Source organism: Pempheris klunzingeri, chromosome 13, assembly GCF_042242105.1.
Source record: "Pempheris klunzingeri isolate RE-2024b chromosome 13, fPemKlu1.hap1, whole genome shotgun sequence".
Taxonomy (NCBI): Eukaryota; Metazoa; Chordata; class Actinopteri; order Acropomatiformes; family Pempheridae; genus Pempheris; species Pempheris klunzingeri.
In genome coordinates, this window is record NC_092024.1 from 14278765 (window position 1) to 14299444 (window position 20680).

The 20680-nt window shown below is 41.3% G+C and overlaps 1 protein-coding gene across 2 annotated transcripts in view; it reads right to left on the reverse strand.

Annotated features, from left to right (window-relative positions):
- Window positions 1-20680, reverse strand: part of rcan3 (regulator of calcineurin 3) — a 40684-nt gene that overhangs the window by 12888 nt on the left and 7116 nt on the right. The window contains exon 1 of one of the 2 annotated variants that reach the window (XM_070842173.1): window positions 9000-9211. The exons of the other annotated variant lie outside the window; for it this stretch is intronic. Within the exon in view, the coding sequence (XP_070698274.1) occupies window positions 9000-9086 (87 nt within the window). The 5' untranslated portion in view covers window positions 9087-9211. Of the gene's footprint in view, window positions 1-8999; window positions 9212-20680 lie in introns of those variants that run through there. 2 annotated transcript variants of the gene reach the window in all.

Below are 20680 nucleotides of genomic sequence, written 5' to 3' on the forward strand. Positions count from 1 at the left end.
TCAGTCAAGAGGCGGAATTAGGTGTAACTCTGAGACAGATGACTGTGACTTAAGTGTTTTCCCACCTTATGTAAAGGGGGGATTACGTTTCTTCAATGTGCAGGGATCACTGACAATTAGCAGAGCTTCAGATCCATCCTGTTCTCTTAACACAATGGTGGATAAACATGTGCTCAGTCCAACTTTGATTGCACCAAAATGTCCACACAAACACTACATTCTGAATGTTTTCTCAGCAAGTTGTGCTCGAGCTGTTGCACAAAGGCCTCAATGTGCTGTTGACTTTCATTGTTGCAATTGTCAAATCATTGTGCAGTTTAGGGAGTTAAATAAGGCTCACATATTCAACTGTCTGTTCTGTCACTGGCGAGAGTGAGCAAGATGCATCGGCTTAAACGCGCCAACGTGTCCCATCATTTCTTTGATCAGCCATGTGGCTGAAAATACACTAAGCACATACAAAATTTCAATTTGAAAATAAAAACTTTTGCATTGTCAGAGAGGAATTGAACAGGTAAATGAGCAAAGCAAAGCATTTATAATATAAGTCAAAAAGCATTCACCATAAGGATAAACTGATTATCTGATTGACATAAATTGATTGAAATAATTATTTAAGAATATTTCCATAGGTTTTGGCTTTACCAATGTAAACATTTGCTAGTTTGCTCGTTTTTTTTGACAGCAGACAGAAAAGGTTTGGGGGTTTGGACTGTTTGGACAAAATAAGCAGTTTTAAAGACTGGGCTCTGGGAAAATGTGAAGGACATTTCAATTAATTGAGAAAATAATCAGAGGATTAAACATAAAATCACCATTGGTTGGAGCCCTAATTCAGCAAGTACGAGCATGCCATGTCTGTGTAGAAATGTGGAGCTATAGCATTTAAATTCACTTACTGGGCCACAATGCTCTATTTAGATCTGTGTTTTTTCATTTAAGCTGGTACAGTACTTAAATCACATTGGCACTCGGACACCAAAATCCATGACTGTAATCCACAAGCTAGTTCAACTACACCATTTGGCATTTTGGATCAAAATGAAAAGATTAGCAGAGCCTAATTGGGACGTAAAGAAGGGTTATTCAGTGTTATGTTTTTGTTTTTTTTTTCATTTGGTAAATCACATTTTTCTCTGCAACACGTGCATGGCTTTAGTGCAATCTAATCCAGACCCTTGTGCTTGAATGGGATTTGGGTGAAAATAACAAACTAGGCCACGGAGCCTCTGGGTGAGTCAGTACCAGTGTTACACTAAAAATAGATCATGTTGGAATAATTAAGAAAATTCATTTCTTAAGTGTGTGGACCATCATTTTTAATTACTGTCCTCCCTGAAGGGCCAAACTGGAACCAGTCTAATGAGGTTCAATAAGAGAGGCAGATTGCAGAGATAACAGCTGCGTGATAAATCTCATACCTGCATGCATGTCTGTTCCAGCACATTTTTGCTTATCACATTCCATATTTTTCCCATAACTTTTCCATAAAACGGAGCCAACTTTCCACTGCAATCATGTCTGTGTGTAGCTCTGACTATCGCTTGTAACATGATAATGTATTATATGTTCACAGCACAGCAGATCTTTTGGCTGCCAAACATTATCATGAAGTAAAACAAATACTCAAAATGCAAAGATGTTTCCATTGTGTTTCTCAGGTTTTCAGTCCGGTTGTACAGAGCAGAACCACATACATACAAACGGTGTGTTACTGAGTGGTTCATGAGGAACTTGGTCTGTTGCAGGGAGCAGCCAATACTGGCACAGTTAGCAGTTTAACTCAAAGTGCTGCATTCAGACTTTTTTTCAGATCTGCGACAAAACAAATATAGCATTACCTGCTCCCCAAATAGCCTTTCTGGAGCATAATCTCTAGACACTCTTTTAGTGTAGATGGTTTGTCATTTGTTAATGTAGTTTTCAGCTGCTACCTAGTTCAAAGCTAGCATCTGTGCAATAATGTTAACACAAAGTGGTCAGTGGTCATGTTTGTGCAAATGGCGTAAGGCGAAAATTTGCTTTGCTTTTGCTTCTGAACACACCGAGGCTGCTGTTGCTGACACAATATAACAGTTCTGTTTTTAGTCTTTCTTGGGGACACTGTAACTAATTTGAAAGCTTGTCTATACTTTTAAGACTCCAGTGAAATATATTTTTTACAATACCTTTAGTCTTATGATTGTTAATAACATCTAATCTTTTTCTGATTTGTTATCACTATCATTGATTACTGTCTTCAGTCTTTCACAGTTGCCTACAGTAACATCCACTGAAGGACTACACTATTGCTGTCTTCAACTTTATTACCTCCGCCCCAATAAGGTTATGTTTTCGGCGTTGCTTTGTGACCAGGATTGCCAAATGACTAGTGGCCCGATTTTCATAAAACTTGGTGCAGGGGTGTAGCATGGGCTGATGAGGAGCCTATGTTTGAGTGGATCAGGATTTGACCCATGAACAAGGAGTTAATAGTGAATCTGAACTATTGGCCTTGACAGAGTTCTGCGCTCTCTGAGTGCCCTTCTAATTGTAAGTGTGTTTAGGCTGCTGTATTAGCTATGAATCAACACGCATGATAAAGAAACAAAATAAAGTTGTCCTGAAATTAAATTCAGATCCAGAAATAGACACCTATGAGTATTTAACTTACTCAGTAGTAAACAAATGCTGGCATGTACACATACTCTGCTCAGTGATGTTACACCACAGTTGGCTTTACACTTAACCTGGAAGTTTGTGGTCAGTGGTTCTGCACTAGAACAGACTGAAACCTACTTAGGATGAGGTAATGTGTTGCCAAAAAAAAACAAAAAACGCAGAGTCAGTATCAGTGGATAAACTCAGGTTTAGTGTGTGTGGTGACCCGACACTCGGGACACACAGGCAAACACGGCTTTTGTTAAAGCAGCCATTAACATTAGCATAGCAGCAAATCCTCAGTATTACAAAACGACTTGTGATTAATAGCTTTGTGAGGACGGCATAAGCACCGGGGAGCCATGTGAATGGGGCAAGTGTTATTACAGTGGAATCAATAGCTGGAGCGGGGAGGAGTATCGACAGGAGCCGACTCTGCGGCGCTACACTGCCACTCCCTCAGGGACAGTGTGTCCACGGCAGGGAGACTGAAATCAGTTTACGGCATGAGGGGACACATTAATCCTATTACCACCAATCTGGTAGTTATCGTTTTTATTGAGGCAGGAGCTTTTTCTATTCAGCAGCACTTAGGCCTCGGTTATACACACACACACACACACACAAATTTCGCTTACGTCACACACTCTTAAAATGCAAGTCTGTCCACACAGTCTCCCACACAGATTCACTTTAGAGGCAGCGGTAATCCAAAGAGTTACACAGCATTACATAAGGTAGCTAAGAGATGCTGTGGCTCTTACCTTGGGCCACCACTGCCATATGAGCTCTTTCTCTCTACTCACCACTGGCTCTCCCTACGGCTCTCTGGCATTTTACCCTCTTTCTTTATCTGTCTGGTGGCAATCAGTGCATTACCGTGGTGTTGATGCAGCAGACAGCTCTAGTGATGATGATCAAGCATTACTGGAGCAATGGTGGCAGCATGGCTGCACAGCTTACAAAGCATAATGTATACTTCAGAACTGAAACATATGGGAACATATGATACAAAGTAAAGTACTCAAGTATTGTATTTGTGTACTATTTTTAGGTACTTGTACTGTAATTCCATCTGTCACTTTATACTTGTACCCCACTACATTTCAGAAATATTGGGGAATTTATTAGCTTTATTTCAAAGCTTTTGTAACTAGTTACTTTGCAGTTTCAAATTATTAAAACAAAATATAAACAAGAAATAAATTATAATGTATCCTTATATATTGAAGTACCCATACGTATGTGCAGTAGTTAAAATGAGTGCAAAATGGTACAATTAACCAGATCCTAATATGACATCTTCAAAATCCTTGTTTTGTCTTACCAGCAGTTCAAAACTTTATTAATAAACTATTTTACAACAAAACTATATTGATATAAGGCTGAGAAAACTATAAAAATGTTCATGTTTAAAGAAGTTGAAACAAGCCAATGTTTGTCATTTCTGCTTAATAAATAAAGACTTCAATGCATGATTAATCAATTATCAAGTTGTAGTCAATTAATTATCTGCGGCTCGACTGATTGACTCATCATTTCAGCCCTGCTGCACGTGCTTAAAAATGGAAACACTGCTTTACACAGTATTAATAAAGTTCACCTTTAGTTTGCAGTATGCAGTTGACACAAAGGTCTGAAGCCCTACTGTATTCTTTTAAGGTCACTGGTTTGGCATTGCTATTTTAGGCACTAAAGCGGCCTCGTTCTACAGTTGTTTTTGTCTGACTGGAAATTCTATTGGAAATTCTGACAGGAAAATTATGTTCGACTGGTAATTTCCATAACAAAGGCCAATCATTGTGTGACGCGGTTTCTCCATCTTCTTCCTTGACGAGTAAACCATGGGCCTCTACATTCCATTGCGAGGCCTTTTTCTTTGCCTCTAATCTTATCGCTTCATAGTTGTGTCGTCTTGGCCACGTGGTAACCAGACACCCCACCCAGGAGACTGTCCTTTGTTCTACGTCACCCTAACGGACGCTGCACTAACCTTTAGCTGACACCTGAGCCCCGGCACTTCTCTAGGGTTTCAGGCCAATGTGAGCTCCCCATCTCCACCTGCCTAGTGCCCAGACTGGGGGAGCAGGCACACCTGAGCCCACTGCTCTGGCCCGGGATCGCTCAACCTTGCCAAGGTGCAGATCTGGTTTCCCACCAGCACAGAACATGATACTGTCACCGTCTACATCCATCCTGTCTGTCCTGCCTCTGTTCCTCTGCCTCTTGCCTTCACCTCAACGATTGGTATTAGTGCATCACAACAGTCTTCTTAAATGCTGGGCCTGGATCATATCAAAAATCAGACCTGATTTATGTTTGATGAGTATGGAGTGAGAGGAGTGTGCGTGTCCTCTCTCAAAATGATAAAACATTGCAGAGAGAATGGGTTACTCTCGGGTCTCTGGTCTAATGACCGGTGTTCGATAATAACGCACACTTGATTGAGACGGCAGGTTATAAATCTGTCAAGGACTTGCCTGGGATGATACTTAAATTTAATTCTAATGTAGAAAATATGGCAAATACTTTATTAACTGAATAATTAGAAGCAAAAATGCCAAACATAACCTTTTGGTCTATAACCCTTACGGACCAAATGATTAATGGAGAAAATAATCTGCACACAAAATTATATCCATTCATCTAACCTTTACCCTCCACACAGCTATTAATTTTACCCAGAAAACATTGTTAAATAGTGTGAACGAGATATACGACATCTCATAAAAATGATGTATTGTTTTGTTCCTTGCTTTGTTGTCTGGATGCTCAAAATAGCCAATTTAAGGGAATGGCAACATGTTACATAAGGTTGTGTATCACAAAGGACAGTGGGAAAGAATGAAAACATCACAGACGTCAACAAACTCGCTCCTGTTTTGCTGAACTACAAATAGGAGATTAGTCATCAAATCTCTCCTCCTTTCTCACAACAGGCAAAATTTAAGTGACGACGAAGCCTGAGAACAGTCATATGACACGAGTGACAGATAAACAGACAGACAGGCGGACAAACGGAAAGTGAACCTGGAGGACGGAAACTTCACCAGGTGTCTTCGGCGAGGGCTTGTGTGTGTTTGCTGACAGAGGTGTTTGTCTGTAGGTCTGTGAGTCCGCTGACTCACTGTTGTGGTTGGAGCATGTGACTGTGACAGTGTTACTACACAGGAGTAACAGGCTTCTCTATAATAGAGTGTGAATGGGTCATAATGTCCAAATCCTGTTTTCTCCCTATGCTTCCTAATTAAAATGCATTTAATTTAGTGACAGATTGAAGCAAGAAAGGCACTTATCAAGAGAAAATAGCAGGTTGAAAGGCTGATTAATTATTTATAGATACATAAAAAAAAGCAAATAAATGGGCAACCATCAAACTGGCGAGCGAATAAATAAATAAATTAGATGTAAATGCCGGCATCAAATCAAGCATGCAACTATAAAGGCTTGCGTCATGCTCTGTGTTCTGTAATACATTCACTGCCTGCCAACATGCTATGACCTTCACCATGTGTCCTGTGCTATCATCTGCTGATGCTGCTACATTTTCCAGGTAATGACAGTGTTGTGACGAACACACACATACTACAGTGTCTGCCCACAGCTCTGGCCTCACTAAACCTTTCGACAACAATAGTCCTTCTGTTTTGTCCAAAATGGAAACAAAGTGCTTTGGTATGAAAGCCTGCTGTACCACAAGCTCAGCCATTATTACAACAACAACCTGGCCTGTCCACAGCCTCTGTGTTTGGCTCATTAATGATGTAACCAGCAGGGACTGAGCCAAGGCGTGGGCAAGCCATTTCAGCCGTGTCAAAACAATGGCTCCAAAACACCACAGCCAGTCGCACAGCATCTCCTCTAATTAAAAGCCTACCATTCACTGATTTTCTTCATATCGCCCATTCAAGCATCGCTGCCATTGCCTAATCTTTCTGTGAAGTGTGTATAAATAGCAGCAATCCGCATATTTGTTCAACAAGGTGCATTGCAACAAAACAGGAGTCTTAAGATTATTGTTTCTCATCAACAGATTTGGAGATATTCATAAAACCAGGGGTCGTAGATGGGCTCGGATCTTGTTTAGTGATGATAAAAACACAAGCGGGCAGTCTGGGAGGTGAGCTCAATCAAGAGGCTGCTCCCCACGTGCCCGGCTTTAATCTGCCCTCTCCCCTAGCGCTCTCCATCGCTCTGCCTGCGCCAGAAACAAGGATTAGTGGTGTTCTTTGTGTCATTCGAAAGTCAGCCCTCTGTCTGCTCTTTTAATTGTGCACAGGCCCCCTTTTCTTTGGGTGATTCTGGGAGAGGTGGGCTGATAAGAGCTACCTGACAGGGAGCTTTGGTTAAGACTGTGCCCCGATCAGACTGTCCCGCCCGTGGCTGTGTCAAGCCTGCCTGGGGAGGACAGCCAATCTCAGGGAGCTAACCTGCTTTCGTTAAAAAAAAACAGGAAATCACAAAGAAATAAATAACGTGTGATCCCAGTTTCCCTTGGCAACAATCAAGTTCTGTGTTGTAAATAAAAAGACCTTCACAGCATGTTATGTTCAGGAGTATCATCAGCTGTATACAGCAGAAAACCTGCACGCATCAACAAATCTGAGATTTCATTGTATACACTGACGGCTATTTTTCTTTCATGCAGAGTCCTTGAGAAATCTTGAAGATGATAACTGCTGTCCTATATTGCAGGACAACTGCAGGGTGACACACTGGTGTCTTTCACCTTGGCTGATCTGCAGTGGTTAGAAAGTGTAATGAGAGTTGGGAGCAAACAGAGCAGCTGCCTGGCTCGCTGGGGGAACACAGACCACAGGGGGGATCAGTGGATGACATTCATTGTTTATGTTCATATGAGCAGGACATTTTTCAGTAACATCAAATTGCAATCACATGCCGTTCTGACGTGCATTTCATGCCATCACAGACTAAGGGAGCAGGATATTTCATATAGACGTATATATTCCTGGGAAGCTAGTGGAAGGCTAGTGATACACACGGAGTTGCAAAAAAGTGACAGAATATGGCTGACCAAGGTGCTGTGGGGTGAGGGTGGGGTGACTGGGTGCTTAAAACCTGCAAATGCTGTTTTTGGTTGCAAGAAATAGCTGAATCCAGCCTTCACCACACCAGTGCACATCAGCACTGAGGAGCAAGTGGCACAGAGGAAGAAAATACCAGAAAATGCCCCCCCCCCCACCTATACGCTGGCTGCCCATGTCTCTGAATACCCACTCTGATCATGGTTTTAGGTGATTCAACTTGTTTCAGACTCCTCAGCTGCACTGTGGCTTGGTTTAATTCTTCCTCCCTTCCTGCGAATCTTTCCGTCTCTTTAGTGATGAGTCAAATCAGACAAGCAGACAAGCAGCCAGCAGGTGAGGGAATATATTCTGACATGGAATTTCCAAAGGGTTTAGAGGGTGAGCCAAGCTTTGGCAGACCATCTGTGTGGCCTTTTAAGCCCCAAAACTGGCACGTTGCAGAGCCAAAGGTGGGGTCCCCAGGCTCACTTGGAACACATTTAAGTGCAACAGTCCCATGCCCTGAGACTGACAGGCCGCTTATCGAATACCTGCATCTTCCCTTAAGACAAGTCAATAAAACATGACTGTAGGGAGCATTTACATTGGTCAATACTGAGCTAATAGTGACGTAAATGTACTGCGAATTAAGCCACTATTTATTCAATACAACAAATGAAAATGCTGAATTACCAACACTGTATTTTAATTCCTTACTGGATCAATCACAGTCCTTAACACTATTTATACTAAAAAAATTTAGCATTAATATTATTATTTGCAAATTATTTCTCTCAACATTTTAATTGGATTGACTCAATATCCCATCCAACCCTGTGCACCTGCAATGCCACTGGGATGAGGAGAGAGCAGAGATAAAGAGAGGGAGAACAGGGTCTGTCCGCCACTGCGTCTAAACTGCCTCACTTCTTTCCCTGCATGTGCCTCACATGGACAATTTACTTCATCACACCCTCATATTCTACTTGCGCATCATCTCCAAAAACCGAAATTACACGATGGCATGACAATTGGTGCATTAAGGATTTTCTGCCATGCCCTATTCTTGCCTTGTCTACCCATTTTTGCAATTCATCCAGCGTCAATCATTGAGCCGCGCGCGCGGCGCGGGACGTGCGTCTTGGCGAGCTGCGGCTCCCATTGATAAAAATCCTCGTCTGAGAGAGGGCTGCATTCAACGTCACCAAGACATGCATGCACTTCTTACAGAGTAGCATGCAGACGGTCCCGAGCACACTGCTGCACACCCACACCGCAAGGGCACAACCATCATGATCAGTTGCATCGTGCGTTTTGGGCGAAAAGCGTTACCTGCATTTTGTCTGATGTAAACACCTCAGTGTCTACTTCGCAGGCGATGATGGTCACCATCTCCAGTTTCATATTTATCGATGGCATTCCCCTTCGTGGTTGGGAAAAAAAACGAAATGGAGTAAAAGTCTCTCTCTTTCTCTCTAGCGGGTCACTGAGAAAGAGTCTATCGGGTTCCTGCTCCACAAACTTGAGGTTAAGTCCAGCGGACTGTATTGTCGCCTGGTTTTATCAGCTGAGAGAGTTGCTGCTGGACTCTTCACTGCACTGACGCGCTGCTGAGTGATGCTGCAGTAGCCGTGCACCCCCCCCCCCCTCTCTCTATCTCTCTTCCCTCTCTATCGCTCTCTCCTCTCTCTCCCTCCCCTCAATCTCTCTCTCCCCTCTCCGTTTCTCCCTCCCTCTCTCTCCCGCCCGCCCCTTTCGCTCCACATTGACGTCATTACCATCCTCACGTTCGTCGTGTTTTACGCCACTACGGTGCCTGACGAACCGTGCAGGGTGCACTGCAGAATTCACGGTCCGGTTTATTCCGCTTTTTCTTGTATGTTCTGTGTGTTTTAAGTTCACCGAGCTGCTGGAGATAAAAACAAAAACGTTTTGTCACAACCGTTTTGAAAAATTCAGTTCATCAGCCAAACTGTACAAAGGCACATGAAGTAATATCAGCATCAGTGTCACCCTGACTAACCCCCGTGCACAGCACAATGCACACAACACCACAGGGGGTGGACATAATACCTGGAACAGCTAGCTTTAATAATGCACAGCAACTCCAGTCTGGTGGAAAAGCCCTACAAGAACTGTGCCGATGAAGTTCAGTTCTTTAGGACAGTTTCAGAGAGGGCTGAAGGCAATACTTTGCAGTGATATGTGGACAAAATAATAAGACCTCACACTGATGCAACCTAATAAAACATGTATTAGGCTGAACCAACATCTGAAGGTCATATTGGATTGCAGTTGACCAATAGGGCAGCAACTACGGGTTATTACAGATTAACCTGTCAATTATTTCTTAAACTCTGAAGTCAGAAAATAGGGAAGAATTCACATTCCAGTTTTCCAAGTCTAAGGAGACAAACTTAAATCCTCTCTCATGATAATAAAGATATTCAGTTTGCAATGGCGCTGAGAATATTTGGTATTTTTACTTCAACATAAACGATTTATTGACTATGAGAGTAGTTGGTGATTCATTTTCTGTCGATCGACTAAATGGTTTATCAACTAATCGTATCGGTCCTAAACCAGTGGTTGTCTACCAGTTGGCCAGGATGTCACAAAGGGGATTGCGGGATGATAACTGGAAATTTAAAAGAAAATCAATCAATGCCAGATCATCGAGCTTTTTTCTAACTGTTGCCTTTTTTCTTATATACTAAATACTGTGATGTTTTATCTCTTTGCTCCTCAAATAAGTTGTGAGCATTTGAATTGACAAGTGATTTTGCCTTATTAGTCATTTTAACTACACAAGACATGCACCTTGTGGCTCACTACACTGTGCAGGTGTTCTTGTTACTGTCTCCTGTGTATCAGCAACATTACAAGCCGCAACATTCACAACAACAGTTTACTGTTAGTATCCTCGTGATCGAAGTACAATCATATAAGAGCTATTTGAACAGCTGTTCTGCTGCATGTAACACTTTGTAAAAATAATGGGCTCAGATTACTGTAACAGTGACAGACAACAACAGCTCTGACCGTCCAAAATACAATGCCTAGTGAAGGCATCTACGTCACAGCGTTTTTTTTCTCCCCTGTCAAGGCAAAAATTGCATAACCATGCCTGTCAGCTGCTCCAGAGTCAGGCTGCCTTCACTTGACATGGACCATGGCCTCATGAGCTTCAGAATAACAACATGGTTATGTGGCGGTCACTCTGATGTGTTCGGTACCAAAGCTGTTGTCTCCCTACATGCTGTTAACAGATACAGAAAATTAATAGATATATACTTGAGTCTTCGGGGCTGATTCCTTGTTGATCCCGGAAAGACTCAGATACGAAAACTTTAAACATACTTCCTAGTGAGCCGTTTTGTACTTTTAGTGCTGACTTGTTGATTGGAGATTAACTGTACTGTGACTCTTTATCACTTACGATGAAGCAGCTGATGAAGCCAGCTGTACCACTGCTGCCACGGCTCCTTCCCTCTTACTCATCCTGATATAGTGTGAGTTTCCACTTCAGCTGAAGACCAATCATTTAAAACATTCCCACAGCCATTGCATAATATCTTAACAAACCATGTCTTCTTTCCATCACTCAGATTATCTCTTTCTCTCTCACTCTCCCTCTCTCTGTGTTTCATAATAATTGCCTAGCTGGACAGCTAAGTCCCTTATAAGCCATTAATATTAAAGCTCTAGGCAGTGAGGGCTATTTATGTCTGAGTGTGTCAGGCATTGTCCACGCCGTGCAGACGGAGAGCATGAGTGAGCTATGTGAGGATGACTGTGACATTCCTCCACCAGACAGCATCAGTCAGTCACCCAGTCTGGAACAATGCGCCTCTAAACGCCAAAAACGCCACACACCACACACAGTAACATGCTGGTGTAAGCCTGAACGGCATCGTCAGCTGCTGCATCTGCGGGGAGTGAATCTGTTTTATTCTTTCAAGTCACAGTAGTAAGAACAGACAATATAGAAGATGTTACTTGACAGGTCTAGATATTATTTCAGAATCTCCCCCACAGGTCATTAATCACAGGCTCAGAAGTGATAAAGCAGTGCGTCTGTGTCGCCTTTTCTTTTTAATCCACTCTGTTTTCTGGAATTTCATGTAGTCTTAGCTTGCCAAAGGTTGTGATCATTTATTTATGCCTTGTTGGAAAATTCTCTTTTCACTTGCCCCTATTTACAAAGCCTTGGGTAAACAGAAGATGGTAGAGATTCACTGTCTTGCTCAAGGAAACTTCAGCTGAGCAAATGGTTTACTGGTGCGTAGTCTTTTCCCTCACATCTAGTCTGGACTAGTTTAGTCCAACATGGTCTAGTCTAACATGAACTACTCTGTCCCACTTAAGTGCTGCTGCTGCAGTGTAAAGCAGTGATTCCCCAGGAAGTCATTGACAGTGCAGTTGCAATGGGATATGTGGAAAGATTTTGGAAATGGTTCAGCTAATCAAAATAAATACATACAATTATGTCCATATATATATATATATATATATATATATATATAGTTTATGAGGAATAAAATAATAAAAACAATAACAAAAATAGTAATAAAGAAAACAAATGAAAGATTATAGATTAAATATTGGTATGATTATTGTCTGTGCAGTTCACAACACCGCCCAAATCAGATGTCACACATTAAAACAGCATGCTCTTTTTGAAAGTAAATGAAAACTAGTTAGAAAACAAAAAGGGAAGTCAAATCAGTTAGCTTAAAAATGGCTGCTTTTTGTTAATGGATATAAATGACTGAAATAGCAAAAAAAGTGGATACATGGTTGAAATAATTAGCTAAAATTAATGGACAAATGATTAAAGCATCAAGCTTCTGCCACTTGAAGTGCTTGCAGTATGTAAGCGGTTAGTAGGCAAATCTGATTTTATAGAAGCAATGGTGTTAACATCCATGAAGGGTTGGGGTCCTTTATCTCATCTAATAAGGCTGTTGGGAACCACTGCTCTGTAGTATTTGCCATTGACATGCAGTGTATTGGATGCATAGTTTAATAGTTTTGTTTTTATCAAAACACTGTGTCGATGCACTACTTTGATCCTTTTTGTCACTGCTGATAAGTAGGATGGATCGCTGTGGATGATGAAGCACTTTTCTTCTCTGGCCTCATTCTGCAGCTCTTCTCCTCCTCCTCCTCCTCCTCCTCATTCTCAACTCTCCTCTCCTCATTCACAATTCCCTCTGTTAGATCTCAGTCAGCCCTTAGCACAACTCCACATACAAAAATATAACAGTCCAACACATTCTTTATCCACTTCAAACAAGAATTTGTGACTGAAAAGCGACTGCCTGCTTCTCACAAAATGCAGATGATTATAACCTTTCAAATGCTGCCACCATGAAAAACTGTATTAGTAGGTACTTTACTTTAATATCATCAATAATCTTAAACAAGATGTCATTTTTTCAAATCTTATTTCTTATTTACACATTTACAGTGTGTTCTGCAGTTTACTGTATATGCATGTTCAAAGGTAACCAGCTCCTCCTCTCTTGGCAAAAATGCAAATAAGTGCATTTCCCAAAATGTCGAACCATTGCTTAAAGGGTAATTCCGATGTTTCAGTTGAACACTGTAGATGCAAATGAAAATGCAAATGAGATGCTTAGATTTAGGAAATGGACATTTTGGCTTTTATCTTTTTTTAAATCAGCTTCTGTTTCTTCATGGGCATGTAAAGATAAAAGAATACATGAAGCATAAATTCACAGATGAGGTTGATCGAATAGTAGAAATCCAGGTTTCTCTAATGTGCATGATTTGGTTTATAAGAGGAGAGAAGAGGAGAAAGCAGAGAGGCAACAAGGATGCTCAAAGGGTGAGACGCTGTGTCTCAGACTCACTGACGAGCAGAATTTGTATTCCGAAGTGGAGCTCTGCAGAGGAGCAGGAGGGAGGAAATCAGGGCAGTGGATCATCGCGGTGGGCTCACATACGCATGCTCATAATGCACACGTTCATGCTCGCACAGACAGAACCAAACAATGCAACACATGAACACAAAGACTAATAAAAATACATCCAGATGTATACTGTATTTGTGCTAAATCATCCCCGTACTCAAACTGCCAACATGCACACACACACACATTAGTAAATATTTATTCACAACAAGAATTCACCCAAAACAGAAATTGTTGAAAATATGACGACAGACACGTGAATGATATGAGCTTTGTGTGTGTGTGTGTGTGTGTGTGTGTGTGTGTGAGATATGACAGCAGAAGAATGGAAGGAATGACGGTGTAAAAACAAACTCTGGAGCTCGGCCACTGCAGGCATGCAAACAGGCTGTGGCTGCACTATACTCATGATCTTCACAGACAGACATACACACACACACACACACACACACACACACACACACACGCTCCATCCCTTCACTGCCAACCCCTTGTTACACCAGGCTACCTCACTTGGCCCAGCCCAACCAGCCCCTGGTGCCAGCGCCAATGCAGCTGCTGTAATCTAGGCCAAGCTATTTATAAAGCAAGCAGCCAAGTACACGCGCAGGGAGCCAGGGGGAGACAGAGGGATGGGAGGATAAAAGGGTGCCTACAGGGCAGAGAGACAGATCTACAGAGTATAGGTGAGAAAGAGCGGGGGAGAACAGAGAAGCACAGAGAGGCAGGATGGTGTAGAGGGAATAAAAGTAGTGAGAGGGTGAGTGAAAATAGAAAGAGACATGAAGACAGAAAGGTCCTGTCAGGTGCAAAGGACAGCATAAATACCTGAGTGTGAGCAGACACCAGCCATCAACTGTAAATGACACAACACAAGTAGCCTCGGTCAACGCTGCATCAAAGCCAGAAATTTGTGTTATCTGATGGTTTGAATTCTGCAGACACGCTGACAGGAGTGCTGCAGTGTTAAGCGATTTGGAAGTGAAAAATGTTGACAGATAAGTTCTACATGACTTCTGGCAATCAAGCTGTAATTAGCAGTGATAGACAACTCCCAGAGGCCAACTCTGACTGTAACTCTTTTCTCCTAATTAACAAAAATGAGCCTGTTGTCATGGGACATTTGAACACGTGACTGTAGCAGCAGAATGTTTAGCTGAATGCCCAACATTCCTATAGATATATTTATGTGTGTGTATATATATATATATAAATACACATACATACAGTTAAGCCCAAAATTATTCATACCCCTGGCAAGTTTTGACTTAAAGTTACTTTTATTCAACCAGCAAGTTTTTTCTTGATTGGAAATGGCACAGGCGTCTCCCAGAAGATTATAAGACAATGTACAAGAGGCATCATTGTGGAAAAAATATTTCTCAGCTTTTATTTACATTTGAACAAAAAGTGGCATGTCCAAAATTATTCATACCCTTCTCTATAATCAATAGAAAAGCCTTTATTGGCTATTACAGCAATCAAACGCTTCCTATAACTGCTGACCAGCTATTTGCATGTCTCACTGGTAATTTTGCCCATTCATCTTTAGCGATGAGCTCCAACTCTTTCAGGTTGGGGGGTCTCCTTGCCATCACCCTGATCTTTAGCTCCCTCCACAGATTCTCAATTGGACTCAAGTCAGGACTCTGGCTGGGCTACTGCAAAACGTTAATGTTTTTGTCCACTAACCACTTCTTCACCACTTTTGCTGTGTGTTTCGGGTCGTTGTCGTGCTGAAATGTCCACTGGTGCCCAAGGCCAAGTTTCTCTGCAGACTGCTTGATGTTGTTGTTGAGAATCTTGATGTATTGCTCTTTTTTCATGGTGCCGTTTACTGTGATTAGGTTCCCTGGTCCATTGGCTGAAAAACACCCCCAAAGCATTAGGTTCCCACCACCATGTTTGACAGTGGAGATGGTGTTCTTAGGGTTGAAGGCTTCTCCTTTTTTACGCAAAATGAAGGACACATCATTGTGGCCAAACAATTCAATTTTTGTTTCATCTGACCATAAAACAGAAGACCAGAAGTCTTCTTCTTTGTCCAGATGAGCATTTGCAAAGGCCAAGCGGGCTTTTGGGTGCCTTATCTGGAGAAGTGGCGTCCTCCTTGGTCTGCATCCGTGGAACCCAGCAGTGTGCAGTGTCCGTTGGACTGTCTGCCTTGAGACGTTGCCACCAGCAGAGCCCAGATTCACCAGGATGGCCTCTCTATCCTCCTGGCCAGCACAGGTGTCACTTTTGGCTTCCGACCACGTCCTCTGAGATTTTCCACAGTGCGGAACGTCTTGTATTTTTTAATAATACTTTGCACTGTAGCCACTGGAACTTGAAAACATTTAGATATGGCCTTATAGCCCTTTCCTGACTTGTGAGCAGCCACAATGCGCAGCCGCAGGTCCTCAGTGAGCTCCTTTGTCTTAGCCATGACTGTCCACAAACCAACTGCAGAGAGCTGCTGTTTTTCACCTGTTGAGTTGATTAAAACTGTTCCCACTGCTGCTGTTCCCAATGAATCAGGGTAATTAGGATGCTTTAGAACAGCTTGGACTATTTGGAATGGTATAGAACTTTGGATTTTCCCATTGACTGTGACAGTTTGCAAAGGGTATGAATAATTTCAGGCTTAACTGTATATATGTATATATTTGAAAAACTTGCATACTATTATTATCACATTGCAAAGGTTTTGCAGTTTTAGTTATGTCACTTGAGAAGTTTTCTCTGGTGTCTGTGCTCTTCTCGCCAGTTTAAAGAGAACCAGGTTCAGATGGAAAAAGGTGATGTCAAACACCTTTGAGCAGCAATCAGGATTCAGCAACATCTGAATCAAAATCTGATGGGAGTTGGTTGTTTGCTTGCATTTCCAGTCCACTGTCACTCAAATCAGATCAAAATACACCACCACAGTGCTGATGAAGCTTTTTGTGAGCGTTTAACATTAATAAATAATGCCTAAGGATGTTTTCCTCCATTCATTGAATATGAATGAGTGATATTCAGGTTTAGAGAATAATCCTTAAGGGCTAACTATGTGTTTACATACTGAAGTCCTGATGACTGAATTCTGACTCAATTAGTTGTTAAGTTTCCATGTGAATAAAAACATGGCAATCTTCTGTACTCTATCAGGAGCATGGAGGTGCTCCTATGGATTTGATAGAAATTCTGATATTAGTATTCAAGTCGCCTCATTAGTTGTTGATGCATTGTTTATGAATGCTATGTTGTTTCAATGTTTATTGTTTTTGTGGCTGCTGCTCAGAGGTAGAGCACGCCATCCACCAATCACAAGATCAGCAGTTCAATCACCAATCCACACGTCAAAGTTTCTTTGGGTGAGACACTGAACCCTAAATTGCTCCCGAAGCTGTGCTTTGGTGTGTGACTGATTAGACGATTAGTTTCCTCCTAATGGCAGATTGGCAACCTGCCATCGATGTGTAAATGGGTGAGTCAATGTAGTGTTAAGAGTAGAAAGGCGCTATGGAAGTGCAATAAATTTACCATTCACCAACTAACGTCATACAGACATTACAAAATGCATCCATCAATAACAAAACCACATTTTTGGTGCTAATGTTTTTGTTCTGTTTTTATGTCACATATTGTCATTTACTCTTTGGGCTGCTGGTTGGACAAATCACGTTATCTGAAGATATCAGCTCTATGATGGGCATTTTTCAGGATTTTCTGGCATTTGGACTAAATTATTTTTTGATGAATCATAAAAGTATTTAATCAATAGCAGCTCTGAGTATCAGATCAGTGGATCCCAAATTTGGGAATCAGGCGATCCCATATCGAGTCCCGACTGTGGTGTTATTACCCAAAAGGCACCGCAGAGATGATAGCCTTTTCATGTAATGTTTTTGAAGAGTAACGAGTATATAAAAACTAGGGTATAGAGTATTGTGGGATATAAAAACTGCTATGAGAATAACTTTAAATTATATGAATGTATAAATTTGTAAGTAAATAAAACTGCTTTATAAACAGAGTGCTTTTGCAAACAGCATCACAAACACAGTCCAAACATGGGACTGGACAGCATAGACTGTTTGTGGTTCACAGCCTACATCTGGTGGGCCACCAGCAGCTGTTCAGTGTTTTAACCCAGTCCAGCAGCTTAGGAGCTGGAGAGATGAGCTGCCGTAGCTGTGTGAGCAGGACAGAGACGGAGGGAGAGGAGGGGGATGGACGAGGTAGCACAGAGTGACACGTGCCGATGGTTCCACTGATTACTTTGCTTAGAAATCAGGTCAAATCTTTAGATGGGTTAGACGGACGCGCATGCAGGCATCGCATCTGCTGGAATATCAGACACAACAAAAAGAAAAGAAAAAAAAAAACGGGTGGGGAAGGACCCGAGGCAGCTTCAAAGATAACATAGTGTGCTGAGAAGTGGGTGCCATTTTCTGAGGCAGGCAAATAAAGAGGGAGAAAGAAATGATAGACTTTTCACTAGAGGATGGGAAGAGCTCTCTATTCTTTCACTTTAAACTGATCTTATTTCGGGGCTATGGGCTTTGCATGGCAACTGTGATGAGAAGAAGTGGTGAAATGGTGCGATACAAATTCCAAACTTTAAAGGATGTCGCTGGACCATAAGCAAAGTAAATGAAAGGAAAAAGTTGGTTATGCTGTATCTTATGCTGTTATGCTGTATCTTCCAGATTTGTTTCAAACAACCCATACGCCACTAGAGCAACAGACGCTTAAAAGTGTACAAATCACAGACCGCCACACAGGGCCCCAGACCCCATTAATGTGGTTATAGACCGTCAATAAGCAACATGATGGAGACGGGGAGAGGCAGAGGAAGTGATATGAACAGAGACAGACTAAAACGGAAGAAAGGAACCAGAAATGAACAACATGAAAGATCTAAAGAAAAATTGGAATAAACAAGAAAGTAAACCAAATTGAATCGGGGAGAGTCACACACACACAATTGGATTTCCTTTTTCCCGGCAACAACAATGAAGAACAAGTACGGAGAGAAAAATCAACAACAAGAGACATGTCAATAGTCCTTTTCTGTAAATGACAACACAAAGAAATTGATTTGGATGCCGGTCCACCCGCTTCTCTCCTCATAAATAACAAGATACAGCCTCACAGGGGGGCAGACGTGTGTGCCACGCAACATTAAGATGTCAACGAAAATCTGCAAGTAAACACGAAGGTAAAAGAAAGAAAAAAAGGCAGGATTTGAACCAAACTGGAGCTGTACTATACAGTGAGCTACAGTGACTCACTGTACACAGCTCTACTGTTACAATTTCTCTATTAACAAAGAAATACTTTTAGATATTCAACACACTGTGAGGCCTTTCCATTAAAAAAAAAAAGCATCTTTAAAAAAATGCAATATGGACAGACAGATCCGAAACTGGCACTTATAAATCCTCACAGTATTATCAGCTAACTTCCTGTTTCCTGTGGGTTTATTTCAGCTCCTTAATTTTACACATTCATAGGTAAACGCAATCATCTGCAGAACAATTTTCTATTTCATGAACTGCATGATTGCAGTTACGCCTCGACGCCTCATTTATACATGGCATCAGCCAAGTAAGAGATCATATTAGTTGTCGTATTGTGAACTGCTATTCTTGAAAGCGCCCACAGAAGTTTTCTTTTTTTAGACTGATTGAACCAGAAAATAATCTTGATTTAAATAGAATCACAAGAGGATGACACAACAGTGGCTTACATAGCAATCCTAAATCTTATAGTTTTATAATCAGCCCCTGTGTAGTAGGTGAGGGCGGATGAGGCTGTGGGTAAGATGAGCCAACACTGATCATAATCACATATCAATGAGGAAAAATGTATTTCCCTGAGGGTCTGACGCTGAAGGTGCGAGAATTACTGCATGAGTATCAGTCACACAATTACATTATAATGATGAGGATATAAGAATGTTTGCCTTTAAACAGATGTTTGCAGTTTAAACAGTAAAATATGACAAAATTGATTTTTCAAAATGATGAAGACGAAAAGCAACAGTCAACATTTGCCTAAGAAATGTCAAAAAATAGACAGAAAATCATGCAGTTATTTCCCGTTGTTGACCATTTCAAAAAGATATTTGATCATATAAAAATGAGAAAAGCAGCCTCACATTTGAACAGCTAAAATAAGCACATTTTTGGCACTTGACTGATGCTTGCTTAGTGGGTTAAATGATTAACTGATTACCAGAATTGTGTTTGAATTACTTATCAACTGAGAGTTTCTGCACTATGAGAAAATGATCATTTTCTTCTTTCCTTTGAATTTAACAGCAGCAACTGACTGTGTGAGACAGAACAAACCCAGATACAAACAAGCAGTGTGACAGCTCCTACTTAACTATCTGAGTCTATTCTATTTGTGTTAATACAAAGTATTATTTTGATGTAACTGGTAGTGGTGGTGCACCATCTTTCATACAGTTAGTTGAGATGTCTGTAGTTGTCTTCACTGAGTGGGAGATATCATATGTGTCAGAAATTCCTGATATCTGTGCGTCAGAATTACAAGTGATGACGTGAACGTTTTAACCCACTCTGCTGTTTACGGTTTAAATGATATGACATAAAAACAGACACAGTCACACAGGTGCTCTGGCTGATTAGACATCTAATGAGAACAGACCTTTTGTGCAATAGACACTTTGGCTGTATCTGCAATCCTTCCCTATTTACTTAAAAAACACTTACTAAAACTGTAGTGTCCATGCAACATTACCACAATGCATTGCTCCAAATTTTACACTGTGGATCTGTCACCTGTCAGTGATGATCCACATTATAAGTGCCCAAAATCTCAATTGGCAGCTCTATAGACTAAAAACTGAGTGTCTCATTATAACAAGAATAATGAATGAGTGGACAAGGGAGTGATGTCAGAAACAGCTTTTGACTTGGCATAGCAGGAAAAGCACTGGTGTTACGAATAACATTAACAATGGCTCTGTTCTATTCAAATGTACCAGTAAGCAGTGATGGTGTGACAGTGAGCCATCATGCACCGGACTCTGAAACGGAACTAGCTAAATGAAATCCAACCATCCTTCATTTCATT